The sequence below is a fragment of the Diadema antillarum genome, unplaced genomic scaffold, assembly GCF_040938485.1.
Source record: "Diadema antillarum isolate AM-2024a unplaced genomic scaffold, OU_Dant_1.0 seq00001192_RagTag, whole genome shotgun sequence".
In the NCBI taxonomy this organism is placed as follows: domain Eukaryota; kingdom Metazoa; phylum Echinodermata; class Echinoidea; order Diadematoida; family Diadematidae; genus Diadema; species Diadema antillarum.
The window spans coordinates 273,845-287,730 of NW_027271989.1; the positions used below are offsets into that span (position 1 = coordinate 273,845).

Sequence of the window (13,886 nt, forward strand, 5' to 3'; positions counted from 1 at the left end):
ACCCATTAACCCTATTTTAACTGGGGGGAGGAGGTCAAATTGACCCCCCCTCGACGTTTCGCGCCACGATTCCGCAACGCGCAAAGATTTTGCCGCTTCGTTTCATGACTTTTTTCATTAAAGTCTCCTGCATATTTTGAGACCAAATTTGCAACGTCCGGGTACACCGTTCTGAAGTTATTTAATGTTTTGCATATGCATGTCAACCCGAAAACAGCTCAAATTCATGATATCGTGTGCAAATCCAATGCAAATTGTGTTTTTTGGTTAAATTGATATAAATTGGACTATTTCAACTTTTGACCATTGAAATTAATCAATTCTAGTGTAGATAGGCTTGAAAAAATGCCTGCAACAAATTTTAGCAGAAAGCAATAGAAAACAAAAGGTCAATAAAACAATAAAATACATAAGAAATTAGCAAAACAATAAAAAACAAAAGAAATTGATTTTGATTGTGCTATTTTTTTACAAGGAAATTGTTTGTTGTGTCTTGAGGAATTCTGACACAGACATTTAACAATCCTTCAGTCTTTTTAATGGAGTTATAGGTGAAAATATGATTTCATGCATAAATTTGCATAATTAATTTATTAAAAATAGAAAGGCAATATGTTTCTATTGTATGACCATGTAATCTTGTAGTTGACATCCGGCTCTATCTTTAGGCAAAATTTCGCGGTGATCGCACGATCGGCGGCCGAGATCAACCCCCCCGTAAAAACTTGGTCTCAAATAGCCCAGTTAAAATAGGGTTATAAGCTACATGTCACATCATGTTATATAAAACATAATCATGCACCAATATAGAGTACTTATAGCCTATTTTATGATAAACTCTGTACAAATTACCTATATACAGTGAACATATTCCCAGATGCTACAAACATGTATATTACAAGCAAGTGCAACCCAGACTGTACGTAAAAGCAAACCATAGAGGAGTATGTTTTCATATGATATATGTACCTGATATCATATATGCATACACATGCAAGTGTAGTCACATATCATAAATACACATAAAAGTGTATTCGAGTATATTCTTGCAGTATGTAAACCCACCATTACATAATCAAAATATGCATTATGATGTACCAACCATTATATCACATGTAAAGTGATGAGTGTGCCTATAGCGGCAAATGTTTCCATTCATTATTTATGTATTTCATTGTGTTGTATATGTATATATCCTATATTACAGTTTAGATGGGCATATAATGTTTTGTTTTTTTCAAATGCATGTGGCTGTCATTCCACATTGCTTTTATTTTATTAATTTAACTGATTAGTGCTTGTGCAACAAGGTTTAGGAAACTTGTACAGGCAAGAGTTTCTATCAAGAAAGCATATTTGCCTTGAAAAACATGAGATAGGTGTTTTGTTATTTGCAAAACTTATTGAGATTACTGTTATATGACCAAGATAGCTGGTAGGATTAAATGTAAGTTCATCTTTATTTGAAAGATTACTTCTGCTGATAGCTGTGTCCCCATTTATGCCGGAATGATTTTTGCATGGACTGTAAGGTTCACTTCTTGTCATCTCGCATTTCCTAACTCCTCAGGACATTCTGAGGAGAGATGTTTTTGTCTACAAGGATCGCATCGATTTGGATGACTGCCAGATTGAAGATCTTCCAGATGGCAAAGGTATTACCCCCGTTTGCCAGTGATGGCTTTTTTCTGTCATTAGTGTCGTGTGTTTCCGTCATTTTACTAATGAATACAGAAATTGTTCTTGTTGTTTGGAGAACTCTCTGTCATTTCATCTTCAATTAATGGCTGGCAAATAAGAAAAAAACGAAAGTGAGAGCCATTTTCTGGAAATACCGTATACCCCGAATATTTCCAAATTTAAAGACAAGTGAAAATATTGACTCTGATCCCGACATGAATGTGACGTGCATGCATGCATTTCTCCTTTCAGTACTGCACTCCGTGATCACAAATTTAACCACTCGCGAAATCATCGCGAAGTCCTGATTCACGAAATTTTAGACTCGCTAAATACGTGGAATATACAGTTGTTGCAGTGCTGCACAGCTGCTCCTAGAAAGGTGAAAATACTGGTTTTCCACCAAAAATAAACCCTCTGCAGCCCTCGGGTTACTGCGTTCTGCTGTTACAAAGGTTGGCATATCTGGGCCCTGTTTTATGAAGAGTTATAATTAATGATATAGTTGATTTCTATCTTAAGTCTATGGCAGCCTGTGTGGTAAGCGAATTGACAATCGATAATATCTTTTCATAGAACAGGGCCCTGGTACCTGTCTGAAGTGTAATTTTTTTCCCCTCTGTTCTGGTCCCTCAGAGAATGACTGGAACCTCACCCTCCGCTATGCGTGGAAGATCCAAAATTTCGAGGACCCGCCCAAGGTCTACGTCTTCATGTGCCGGAACCGGAAGGAGAAGAAGCGTTGGCTGCGGCATTTCGGCAAAGAGCGCAAGATTGTCCACGAGGGGCTCACGAGAGGTAAGACTTCCATCTTTCCTTCCTGGATTGTTTTGTGGTTTGCGACATTTCCAAGGCAACAAAGTTATCTATATAAGTCTACTAGACCATCAAGTTCTGTTTGTCTGATATATCAAGAAACTGTTGTCTTCGTATTCAGCCTTTGGCTTCTGATACTTGATGACACTTTTAAATCGTCCATCAAGGATTAGCTCTTCTTTGGAATGGCCTCAAATTTGTATACTCTCTTTTGAAGCAACTTTTACTGTCTCGGTTAAATTTTGTGAAGATAATGTAATCACTGGTGCTGTGGCAAAACTAACATGGGTTCGTATGGTATTATGACTTGAAGAGAGAAAAGGTGAAGGCTATGTAGTCAACACTAATCATTGTTTGTTTGCAATTGTTCTATTTCTATTTGAATAATCTGTACTGTCTTTTGGGTCAGTCTTATGACAGCCTTTGTGCAGATTTGCTTGTATTAGGAAGTAATGTTTTGCCAGAGAATTAATTATTGTTTATTTCACTAAATTCTTACAATTCATATTTTTCAATTTTGATTAATTGTTAAATGTAAATCAAGGAATATATAAAACACTTGGGGCATTATGAATATTATGGCTTCAAAACATTTTTCTTATAGATTCTGGCTTATCAAAAATTCAACATTACATGGTTCTCTTATCTATGCCTACACTATGTGTTGTTTCCTTTAATTATTTGAAATGTTGATATACAAGTGCCAAATCTCATAATGATATTTATTGCAGTAATTTCTTACAAACTCCATTTGGGCTTCGAATGTGTTTGTAGTTGTCCTTGTTGAAAAATCTTTTGGTGTGTTTTGACATTGTCGATTGCTTGTATTGCATTTCTTTGCTCTCATTCCTCTACAAAGTGTATATCATAGTATGAGAGTAAAAATAAGAGTGAAGCACTGGACACTCCATGAAGAAATACAACCTTTTTTTTTAATTTATGTAAAGACGACACTTAACCATTGCAATATATGTGTTATGTTTATTAGACTTTGTGTCAGAATGCTTGCGTGAATGATAACGTGTCAAAAGCTAGTATTTTACCATTTAACTATGACAACCCATTGTTCGTGAAAGTGGGGATGTTGGTAGAATAATCTGAATTCATTTAAAACATTCCTTTATTCAGTCAGAGAAGGTTCTCTGCAAAGATCCAGACCAAAGAGAAGATTTAAGAGTAAGAATTCTGCATGGTTCTCTACATACATGCCACGTTGCCATGGAAACTTCTAACAACCAACCAATCAGACATTGCCTTTAACTTTCTTTCAGTGATATGATTTTCTCAATGAAATAACAAATTTCATTTTTGCAGATGTATGACTGCAAAAATTGAATGTCTGCCATGATGAAGTTCATTTCTGCATGTGATATGATTTGATTTTCACCAAATTATTATCATTTCACACATCTAAAGCATGATATTTTTATTTATTTATCTATTTTTTTTCAAAGGATATTCACTCTAAATATTCATATTTCAATTTGATATGTCTGCGATCTGATTTAAGTGGATAACTCATTTAACTAAAACATAAAAATCACTTTTTTGATATAATTTATATAGTCACTGCTTTCAATGTTTTCAAAAGGAACTTGTCTCAACCATCAACCAAAGTTCTAACAAACAAATGTATCAAGATATTATACCATATAATGATATTTTGTGTATTCCTCATTTGAGTATATATTTGGACAAACTATAAGGAGATATCCATCTAATCCCTGAATTTGCAAGTACATGTATAACCCATTTAATATTCATATAAATATACTAATTATCCAGCATTCAGTTGGTATTAAACTAGGATGAGATGTTTCTTACCATTGGCCTTACACATGTCTTCATAGTCAAACATGAATTAAGAAGGAGCAAGCACAGGAATGGCATGTGCATTGTGTACTGGCATGGCATCTTCATTTTTTTTTTCATTTGAACAGCACAGTTTCAAAATACTTATGATTTACAGTCTAGTCATATTGGCAAGATAGTTGGGTTTTTTTTCACCCTTTTTTTTTTAGGTTATAAAAATTGATAAGCATGCCCAAATATCATTCTATGGAGAGGCTCAATCATTTTTTCCCAGTTTTTTTGTGATATTGTTATGAATTTATGACATTCCGTAGTTCACTAAAATTTATAACAGTAATGATTCTAATCATTCCTACTGAAGACAGGGAGTCTGTCAGTGCTGAAGGGGGGGGGGGGGGGGGGGGGAGGGGTCGGGATCAACTGTACACAGGCATTGCTTGCGCAACTCATGCAAATGGTACTATAGTGGCACCATTAGTGTTTAAAGTAAGATCAAGATGTATGCATGTGGTTGATGTTATCCAACAACAAAGAAAAAGAAAAGTGCATGTTGGTACTCTCAGAACATGTGTCGTATATCATACCCCACTATCATGGTGACAGTTCAATATGTGACCGTGCACCTCAAAACGAACATAAAGTCGCACACACTGATTTTGCGTGAGGACTGAAGATAAGTGAAATGGGTAAACCTAGCCGAACTTTACTTTTTCATATTTTCTGAAAGAGCGGGTCTTCTTTTACATTATGCTAAAATTTGGGATCATAAAACGGGCAGGAAAGTGTGTTTTTTAGCAGTTTATCTCGAATATTTTTTGTAGAATATTGTGATTAGGTGTGTCTTTAGAATCCCTTTTTTATTTCTGAAAAACCTTGTCCACACTCTTCACCTTCGACTCTAATAACTTTTGAAAGGATAGTGCTACTGCTTTGAAAGTTGGCAACAATTATGGACAGAATGTGTTAATGAGGCATGCTTAATTTCAGTTTAATCTGATAATCTCTTCATTGTTGTTACTCTGGTGGTTTACTTCCTGTTTTTTTTCCCATTCATTGCACAGCCAGCACGGTTTGGTAAAGATTAAGCGCTTGAATAGACACTGTACTTCAGAGCCTCTTTTCTCGGTTCACACTCTTCCTGAGTTTGTGCTTTCTTTCCAATATTTAGATAGGTTAGGAGAGTCCATTTTATTTGAGTTATACATCATTTTAAAGCTTAAAGTCTGCTCTTTCACAATATGGTCTTAACTTAAAATTCATGTCTGGCGACTTTTTGTTTGTTTTGAGGTGCAGTGTCACATATGTGGAGATTTAGGGCCCTCAAATTGTGGTCTTGATACTTTGTATTTAAACAGGGAAAGGCAGCTGTACACTGCTGTTTTGAGATAAATACTTCCAATATTACTGGTGGTGTGACTCTACTGTGAGGAAGTTACCTTGGTGCATGAGAGTGAACAAAATTGTGATTGGAATAGTTGTGAATGGAGGGTGCTATTTCAGAAAAGGCAGGCATGTAGGACTGCAGGAAGGGAAATATCACTAGTTCTTGCGGCCTCAATATTATGTGAAACACATATGATTTTAGAGATGTATGTCATGTTTAAAAGAAAAACATGTAGTATGTAATCATAGAGAACCAGTCAGATGTTGTGTAAGCAGTACAAGTTGTAGCTTCAGCTCTAATTCAATATATGAGATATATTTATCACCATTATTCCTTTCACTTCTCCTTGTGCTTACAGGCAGCAGCTTTATGGCAGCCAAGGAGGCGGCTCTGAAGTCAACCACCAACAACACGAAGCCAAGCAAACCCAGCGACAGAGGTGAGAATATTTGCACAATTTATTCCACATCTTCTGCCTTGAACGACTTTTACCTTTTGGTTATGCTCTTTTTCATCAAGACCAGTATTGAGTTTCTACAATGTTCAAGTAGCCATGTTAAAGTGGAAAATGAAACGAAATCTGCAAAGTGAATTGAAAAAAAAGGAGAGAAAAGTGTTATATTCACAACTGATCTAGATACATGAATACCAAACACTTCTCCATTTTTTGTTTTCATTAAAGGCAAATTCTTTTATATTAATGTGAGGGATGCCATTCCCTTTATATTCACTTTCCTTTAAATGCCAATCCGTCTTATTAACCAGGTTGAGTACCACCTGCAACCATGATATACTTGCTTCTAAGACACATATAGAATTATCCACTAGATTCTTTTGGAGACCCTCATGAGCAGTTGAGCTTTTTGTACAGAGAATCTAACATTTGATATCCCTTTAGGATTTTTTTCCTACGTCAGTTACAATCTAATCCCTGTTTCGAAAAAATAATCAATTTGAAGCAGGTTTTTCTCTAATGTTATGTTGATTTTTTTTTTTTTTTAACCCTTGTTTTCTAGTCACTGTCCGGAGAGCACTGTCCATGCCACACCGAAAGGTTCGGGAGGCAAGGGACACGGCCATCCAGGTGCCTAGGACGCCCCCACCTGAGCCGGAGCCGGACACGCCAAAGCGAAAATCGAGATCACTCTTTGGCTTCCAAGTGGGAAAGAAATGAAGATTTGAATGGGCTCTGGCAGTCCTGCAGACCAGCTGTGGGTTCTCTTCTTGAAAGAAGAGAAGCACGAACAGCGCCACCATCTGACAAAAAGCTGCAAAACTTTCCTCTCTTCCATCTTGGTATCCCATAACGTTTGATCGCAGATCAATGAACTCGAGACGTTACCTGTAGCAAGCTTTCCATCGTACAACGTTCAGCTGTAGAAATATAGTCTTTATCCAAACTCAGCTTATTCACTTACTCCGATTATAATAGTTTAGAATATAGTCTGTACTAAAGATGAATTCAAATGGCCAAAGCAGTGTCACTAGTTTGTTTAAGCTGCTGGTTGTAGTGAAGCTGTAGAAAGGTGAAAGTATAAATGCCGTCACTCAGGATGACCGACTGTCGAAATTCCAGCAATGGCAGAGCAAACATTGCATCACCCACGTGGTGGCTTACAGAGAGTCATTCTCAAAGTGCAAGTAGTTTACATCTTTTAGATGCACGTTGTTGACTTCCAGTAGTGATGGCCTACCACGGTAGAAACTCAGTCTTGTCACTCCTATGGCAGTCTAGTGTAAAGAGGAATGACTGTTGGTCTGTGCCAGAGGATAGAATGAATCTTCTCTGGCTTGATGAGAGAAGTGGTACCAGTCTCCAATGAGCAGTCATCATTTCAGCACCACTCTCTGTATGTGCCTCTTGATGAGGATTCCTTTCGTGTCAGCCAGAAATCAGGGGCTGTCAATCACACATGTATGTACCACAGTGTGAAGTTCAGATTTACCATGCAGCATCATGAAAAGACACATGAAGTATGCTTGCTGTGCAATCAGAAGATGTTATCCTTGCTCGTTTTGAAACGACAGGTCATGCACAAACTCTTAGGTCTTGCTTAACTCTCCAAGAACTTACAATACCTCCTCAAGATGCCATAGACATCCCTACTGCATGAAGAGCACTCTGATTGTAATGATGATACATGTGTAGTTAACAAGCTGCCCATGTCTCAATAGCTTTTTTTGAAGCAATGTGTGCAAGGTAGTTCTATTCCAGATTATTCTAGGAGCTGCACATCGAGAAGAGAAAAATGGAGAGAGAGAAAAAAAGACAACATAAGCTTGTGATCATGAGTCTTTGCTAGATTATTAAATATATTTATAGAAGGGTCAATGTATCCGTAAAACAAAACTTAAGACTTATCTTTCGAATGATAACCGACCAGGTATTCTGGCAAACTTGAAGAATTGGTCCTAGTTTCGTATATTTATCTTTAGTGAGGTATAGGATATACAAAGGGATTGAAAAAAGCTGAATCTAAAAACTAATGAATACTTTTACAATTTCTGGTTGAAATTTTCGTCTGTTCTTTTTTTTTTTGTGAGGTACCTTTCAAAATTATGATCATGTTTGGACAGATATGCACTGAAAATTTTGATGTCGGTCTTTTTTTTTTATGCCACTGCCACAAAGTGTCGCCAGAGGAGTGTGTGTCGTGTATCGGGATACAAATTGAAATCTTATGTAATTCACCACTAGGCATACATAAGTTGTTTTAATGTTTTCACTTTACTAGATATTGCGAAACTTTCTCTAGACTGTATGTAAAATACTGTTCACATGTTAACAGTAGTCATGCATCTTTAGATTCTAGATATTCCCAACTGCATCTTCTGTGTTTCTGTGAAATTTTCATACTTATCCTTGTCACAGAGCAGCCATGTTTTCTTGAAATATTTGTCAGTTGCTTTCGGTAACCGACAGCTTATGTATGTGTACCAAAGAAATACAAAGTGCTGTAGATATCGGTTGAAATACTATGATGCTTATCATGTGAAATTTGTGTGTGCTTCATTTGGATTAGTACGTACATAGATACTTCGTCATCAGTAATTGATATGAAATTATTATTAGTAGTATTAATTTCACTTTTATTTTATTTCTTTGAGGTTGTTACCATCAGCAAAATACTGTAATGAATGGTTCATCCAGAGTGTATATATACAGTGCTTCTTGTACATTTTGTTGTATAGTTAGTAGCCAAGGGTGTTCTATATCACTTATGATGTGGTCATCACAGAGTTGAAGTCTAGGGAAAAATCACCCAGGCTTCATGTTATTGGTGTATTTGTTCATGTACATTGTGGTGATGTGTTGATGAGCACATTTCTTCCATGTCAACAAACAGTATTTAAGGATAAAATCGGGTCATTCTCGGGAGGAAACTGCTGTTAGTGGTGCAAGGGAATTTGTTAGTAAAGTAGCATCTATTGTCCAGTAGTCCTGGAATTAGGAGTAATTTTTACAGGAGAAAGTAGGAGGAACAAGGACCATGCCTGGTATGTTACTGGGTTTTTTTTAATGGTGGTTTTATTAACACACATTTGACATTACATACCTCAGAAGAAAACAAGCAACAAACAAGAGAGAACTTTCTATTTTTCAGTAGGTGACATATCATGGAAACTAAACTTTATCTGTAAATTTATTTGGATTCAAATATTTATGACCACAAAAATATCAGTGTCTGTCCATATTGGACTATCTCAGGATAGAGTAGAAGTTGAGTCATATGGAGGCACTCACATACTAGTAGGTTGTATGATGTGCCCGTCAAGTCTATGACTGTTTTTGGTTTGTTTGTTATTCAAAACAACGTTAGTCTGGTACGAATTTTTAGATTTGTCTGGGGGAGACATTACTTGAGAAATATATGACTGGCGATATGTATGTAGGACACCTCTTTGAACAACTCATTGATAGCACTGTGATACCACGTGCCCTGTAGGGAGCTGACAGCTGAAAATTTGCTATACAAATTCAAAATACTCTAGCTATTGTACCTGGTCATAGAATAAAGCAGTCACACTGGGTGTACTCACAAATATCCCACTTTGGAATATGATTGGGGTAGGGAGTGTTATGCTGCATTCTTAGAGGGCAAAGATTGTCTTGTGCTTAGGTTCCTGCTCACTGCTAAACTGGTGTAAATACAAGTGTAAATGTGTTACTGGGTCTCTGGTGGGCCCTTGTGGGAGAACAAATTTTATGGCGTATATATGTATGCAGACTATGCAACAGTCCACTTCCTACACGTATCACCAGTCACAAGCTGTGGTATATGTAAGCCTGTGTAGGTAACTGAAACAATCATATATTGATACCAGTTTCTCTTTAAGTCAGAAACTCTGAAGTAGCAACTGATGTGTATTTAAATTTATTTTATTTAAGCCAATACCTCCCAGCTGCTGTGTAGTTCCCATGAAGCTATCACACACCACACCTGGTCCCAAAGCAATGGGTTATTGTATATGCCACAATATATTTAGCAGGGATTTTATTTCCGTGACTTTCGCAGGTCAGGTGCTATTTGCAAATTTAGTATTAACAGGCAAAAACATTAACTCTAACCCTGGCAATAATGCAATGTGCTTTATGTGCACTTTTTTTCATTCATTACTGCATTCCACTATCACGAATGTAACCACTTGGGCTTAAACTGTCGCGAAGTCCCGATTTGCAAAAAATTTCACTCACGAGATAGGATTGTGCAGTGGTGTGGGATATTTCTGGTAAAAGACAGCGACTATAAATGATGCCTCTCTCTCACTGAGGTCAAATATTGAGATGCTGCAAGCAGAAAGATGTGTACTTGTATATATTGTCAAAAAAAGTTGACATGTTGATGATGGTGGGGAAAAAAAAAATGAAAATCATAGGTTCATGAATGCTAATCTGGTAAATTCCAGTTTTGCATCTCTAAGTTATTTTCATTATCTTTTCTCCAAAGAATCTCTTTTACAACTCAAGGATACTAACTAAAGATAAAGCATAGAGTTTTGGTTGTTTGTTTTTTCCTCTCTAGAGGGAACAGGACATTCATATATAGTTACTTACAGGGGAAGCCCGTTATTTAAGTTTATCTCCTTAAAGTAGATTACGCATTGTCAAGAATATGTAGTTTTCACTGCTAGAAGGGGTTTTTCATGTCATACTGTTTTGTACGGGCATCCCTAATCACAGGATAGATATTGTTCATTCAAACAGTAACCACCGTCAAAAATTCAAAAGATGTTTGATGAGATGAATGTCAATACTTTGAATCATGTATCAAAAGTCCAATATATAACACTGTTTTTATGATGCTTGGTGTTTGATAGACATCTGAAAGGGTATATTAAGATCATATTGTACATATGTCATGTAAATATCTATAATTCCTTTTACGCATATTCATCTTGCGTTACCAGTGGTGATGATCAGTGTATTTCTGATTGTGTCTTCCAGTGTAAATGATCAAGATCAAATATGGCTTTTAGGGCCAAAAAAATCTTTCATTTATATCAGAATATTTTTGATATAGAGGAGTCAGCAAAGCAGAGATTTATATGACGATACAAATGTTTTTACTGTATAGTAGTGATTTGTTTCATTCCCAATGACTGATGTGTTGTAGAGGGGGCATGCAACAACGATGTCAAAAGTTGCCTTGCAGTAATAAAGAACAAGGATAATTTAAAATCCGTGCTTCCTTATTCATTCTTCCAACTCATTTTTTCATGTCAGTCTTCTCTCTGTTTCATTAGTTGATGGCACGTTGTGTACATTTTTGTGGTGTGTGTGTGTATTTGATGTAGTGTTTGTATGTTGGTGTATGTTTTTTGGTGCCGAGAATGCTTTCTATAGTATCTACCATGTGGTATAATCCAGAAATATACAATTTTGTACCTCAAGTATTTAACATGGACACATATTAACTGAGGATAATTGTGAATAGACTGGTTCTGCTCGGGATGCACACTTATGTACTTCAAGCAAGAAACATTTGCGGCATGAAATTTTCGCAAATTGCCATTTGCACCCAATGCTTTTCATAATAGTATATTATAGAATCTTGGCGCTTGCGAAATTGAAATGCTTGCAAAGAGTTCTGGGCCCCGTTTTATAAAACTAATAATCAGTGACAGGTTGTCATACTTGTTATAAGCTACTGAAATCCTTGCATCTGATTAGCTAAGAGCTGATTTGTCACAGAAATATGGTAGATGTCACTGATAACGAGTTTTATGAAACGGGACCCAGGTCTTACAGTATGTATGTGTAGCGGTACCTCAGGGCCTTTGCATTGTATACATGTTTATAAAATGGGTTCAAGAATGTAGCCAATAGGAAGCGCTGAAATGAGTCACATGTGCTTCCTTTATTCTAGTCCCATTGCACTGCGTGTTAAATCCTATTGCCGATCGTCTGTGCGCGCGGCGGCTCCTTTGATGAATTGCATGCATACGCGCTGTCAATCCTGTAAACAACTTCTAGTTCGGGCTGCCGGCCGGCCGGCCTTTCTTCCCTTGTGCATAACATGTGTGGCGTACGTATACTCTACACTTTGTACAGTACAGTATAGACCAAGCGTTGTGGGACCGGACGCGTACATGGAGTCACTTTGAAGGGCAAATCCAACGATTTAGCAGGTTAATTCTCATGCCGTTTTCAGAGTATGTTGTCTAGTAGGCCTATATGAGGAGTCTATATCAAGTCTTTAAGGTAAAGGGTGCATATTCTATGTAAAATAAGTAAGTTTTCATGCGGGAACTGAAGTGTCCGAAAACCCAACCCCCCATTATACTTAGACGTCTATACTGTATGTACGGGATTTCCGAGTGCGACGTGCGTAAATGTTTGGGACGAACATCTTCGGACGTCTTGACCCACAAAGGTACGTGAAAAATGCTGAAAAATGCTGTTAATTTTTTAATTTTCAACCCATTTTATAAAACAAATGATGCACAGGATTATTTCGTGGCGTAGGTACTAACGCACTCTATCCTGTGCATCATTTGTATAATATCGAGAGACTGTGGGTGTGTTTGAGTGCGCTAAAGCAAACCAAAGCGAACTGAACTAAGTCTAAAGCATACCATACTGAACTGTGCCAGATTTGGAGCATTCGAGCGCTATGTTGAGAAAGCGTACTTCATGAATTATTTTTAGAAGAGGTCACGCATTTTGTAGCAAAAGGGTTATTCACCTGGCGCGCTTGAATTACTTACAGCTGTCCCGAACAAAGAGAATGATGTCTCTGCATTACGACGTACAAGTGTGTGCGCATGATACGTGTATGCTTTACGTGCAAACTTTTGATACGTTTTTGGTACCCTTTTTGAGCACATCAGGAAATGGTCCATTTTTGGCTCAGTACGGTATGGTATTGTACACTATAGAAGCGTTTGAGCACTCCTCTGGCGTGGGTACTGTACGGTACATTTCGCTTGAGGAGAGCGCTCGAACGCACCCTATGATATAGTATAAAAGTGCATATTTTCGGATGAGTAATTTTTCGCGCTCTGCTGGGTAAGATAAGATGAATTTGAATTTTTAAATCCGCGGAATCAGGGCATTAAATGCTGGAACATATGGCGTGCAAAAATTATGCAAAAAATAATTGAATGATTTTATTTTTGTGCTAGCTTCTGGTTGCACAAAATGTGCGAAAATTTCCACATCGCAAAAATTTCCACTTTAACAGTATCATAAATCGTCTGTTGAGAATGAGAAGGGCTTTAAGTTGTCTTGAACACTATGGGTTTAGCGACAACTTAACGCCCTTATCACTCTCAACCGAAGATATTGTATAGTAAGGACCCACAAAGAATTTGTTTCTAGTTTGATATCAATGTAGCATAGTAGAAATTCTCTATTTGATATACCAAAAGTAATTCATGACAGTACACTGTAATAAACAATCAACCACTGCCAGGTCACTTCATACACGTATGGTTCAGGCTGTACGAAAAATAACTTTATTCACAACAGATCTTGTACTGTAAATATAGCGGTGTGTTTTACAAGAATCAAACATACATGTACAAGGCTCTCAAAAAAGGAATATGTACACATCACCTCATTCACTTCTATACAAAAGAATGTGTCATACAAGCTCTCTATTATCATATTTGGACAAACAGATAATGTGCAAATATTTTTCTGGAAATTGCAACCTGATGAAGGGAATCTTTGCTTAGAAAAGAACACATA

At 37.0% G+C, this 13,886-nt stretch overlaps 1 protein-coding gene across 1 annotated transcript in view; it reads left to right on the forward strand.

Annotated features, from left to right (window-relative positions):
- LOC139744601 (uncharacterized) overlaps nt 1–7,021 on the forward strand; it is a 108,337-nt gene extending 101,316 nt beyond the window's left edge. Inside the window, exons 15-18 of the mRNA XM_071655031.1 lie at nt 1,571–1,655; nt 2,317–2,478; nt 6,051–6,131; nt 6,709–7,021. Of these exons, the coding sequence (XP_071511132.1) occupies nt 1,571–1,655; nt 2,317–2,478; nt 6,051–6,131; nt 6,709–6,866 (486 nt within the window). The 3' untranslated portion in view covers nt 6,867–7,021. The remainder of the gene's footprint in view (nt 1–1,570; nt 1,656–2,316; nt 2,479–6,050; nt 6,132–6,708) is intronic.
- The last annotated feature ends 6,865 nt before the right edge of the window (nt 7,022–13,886 follow it).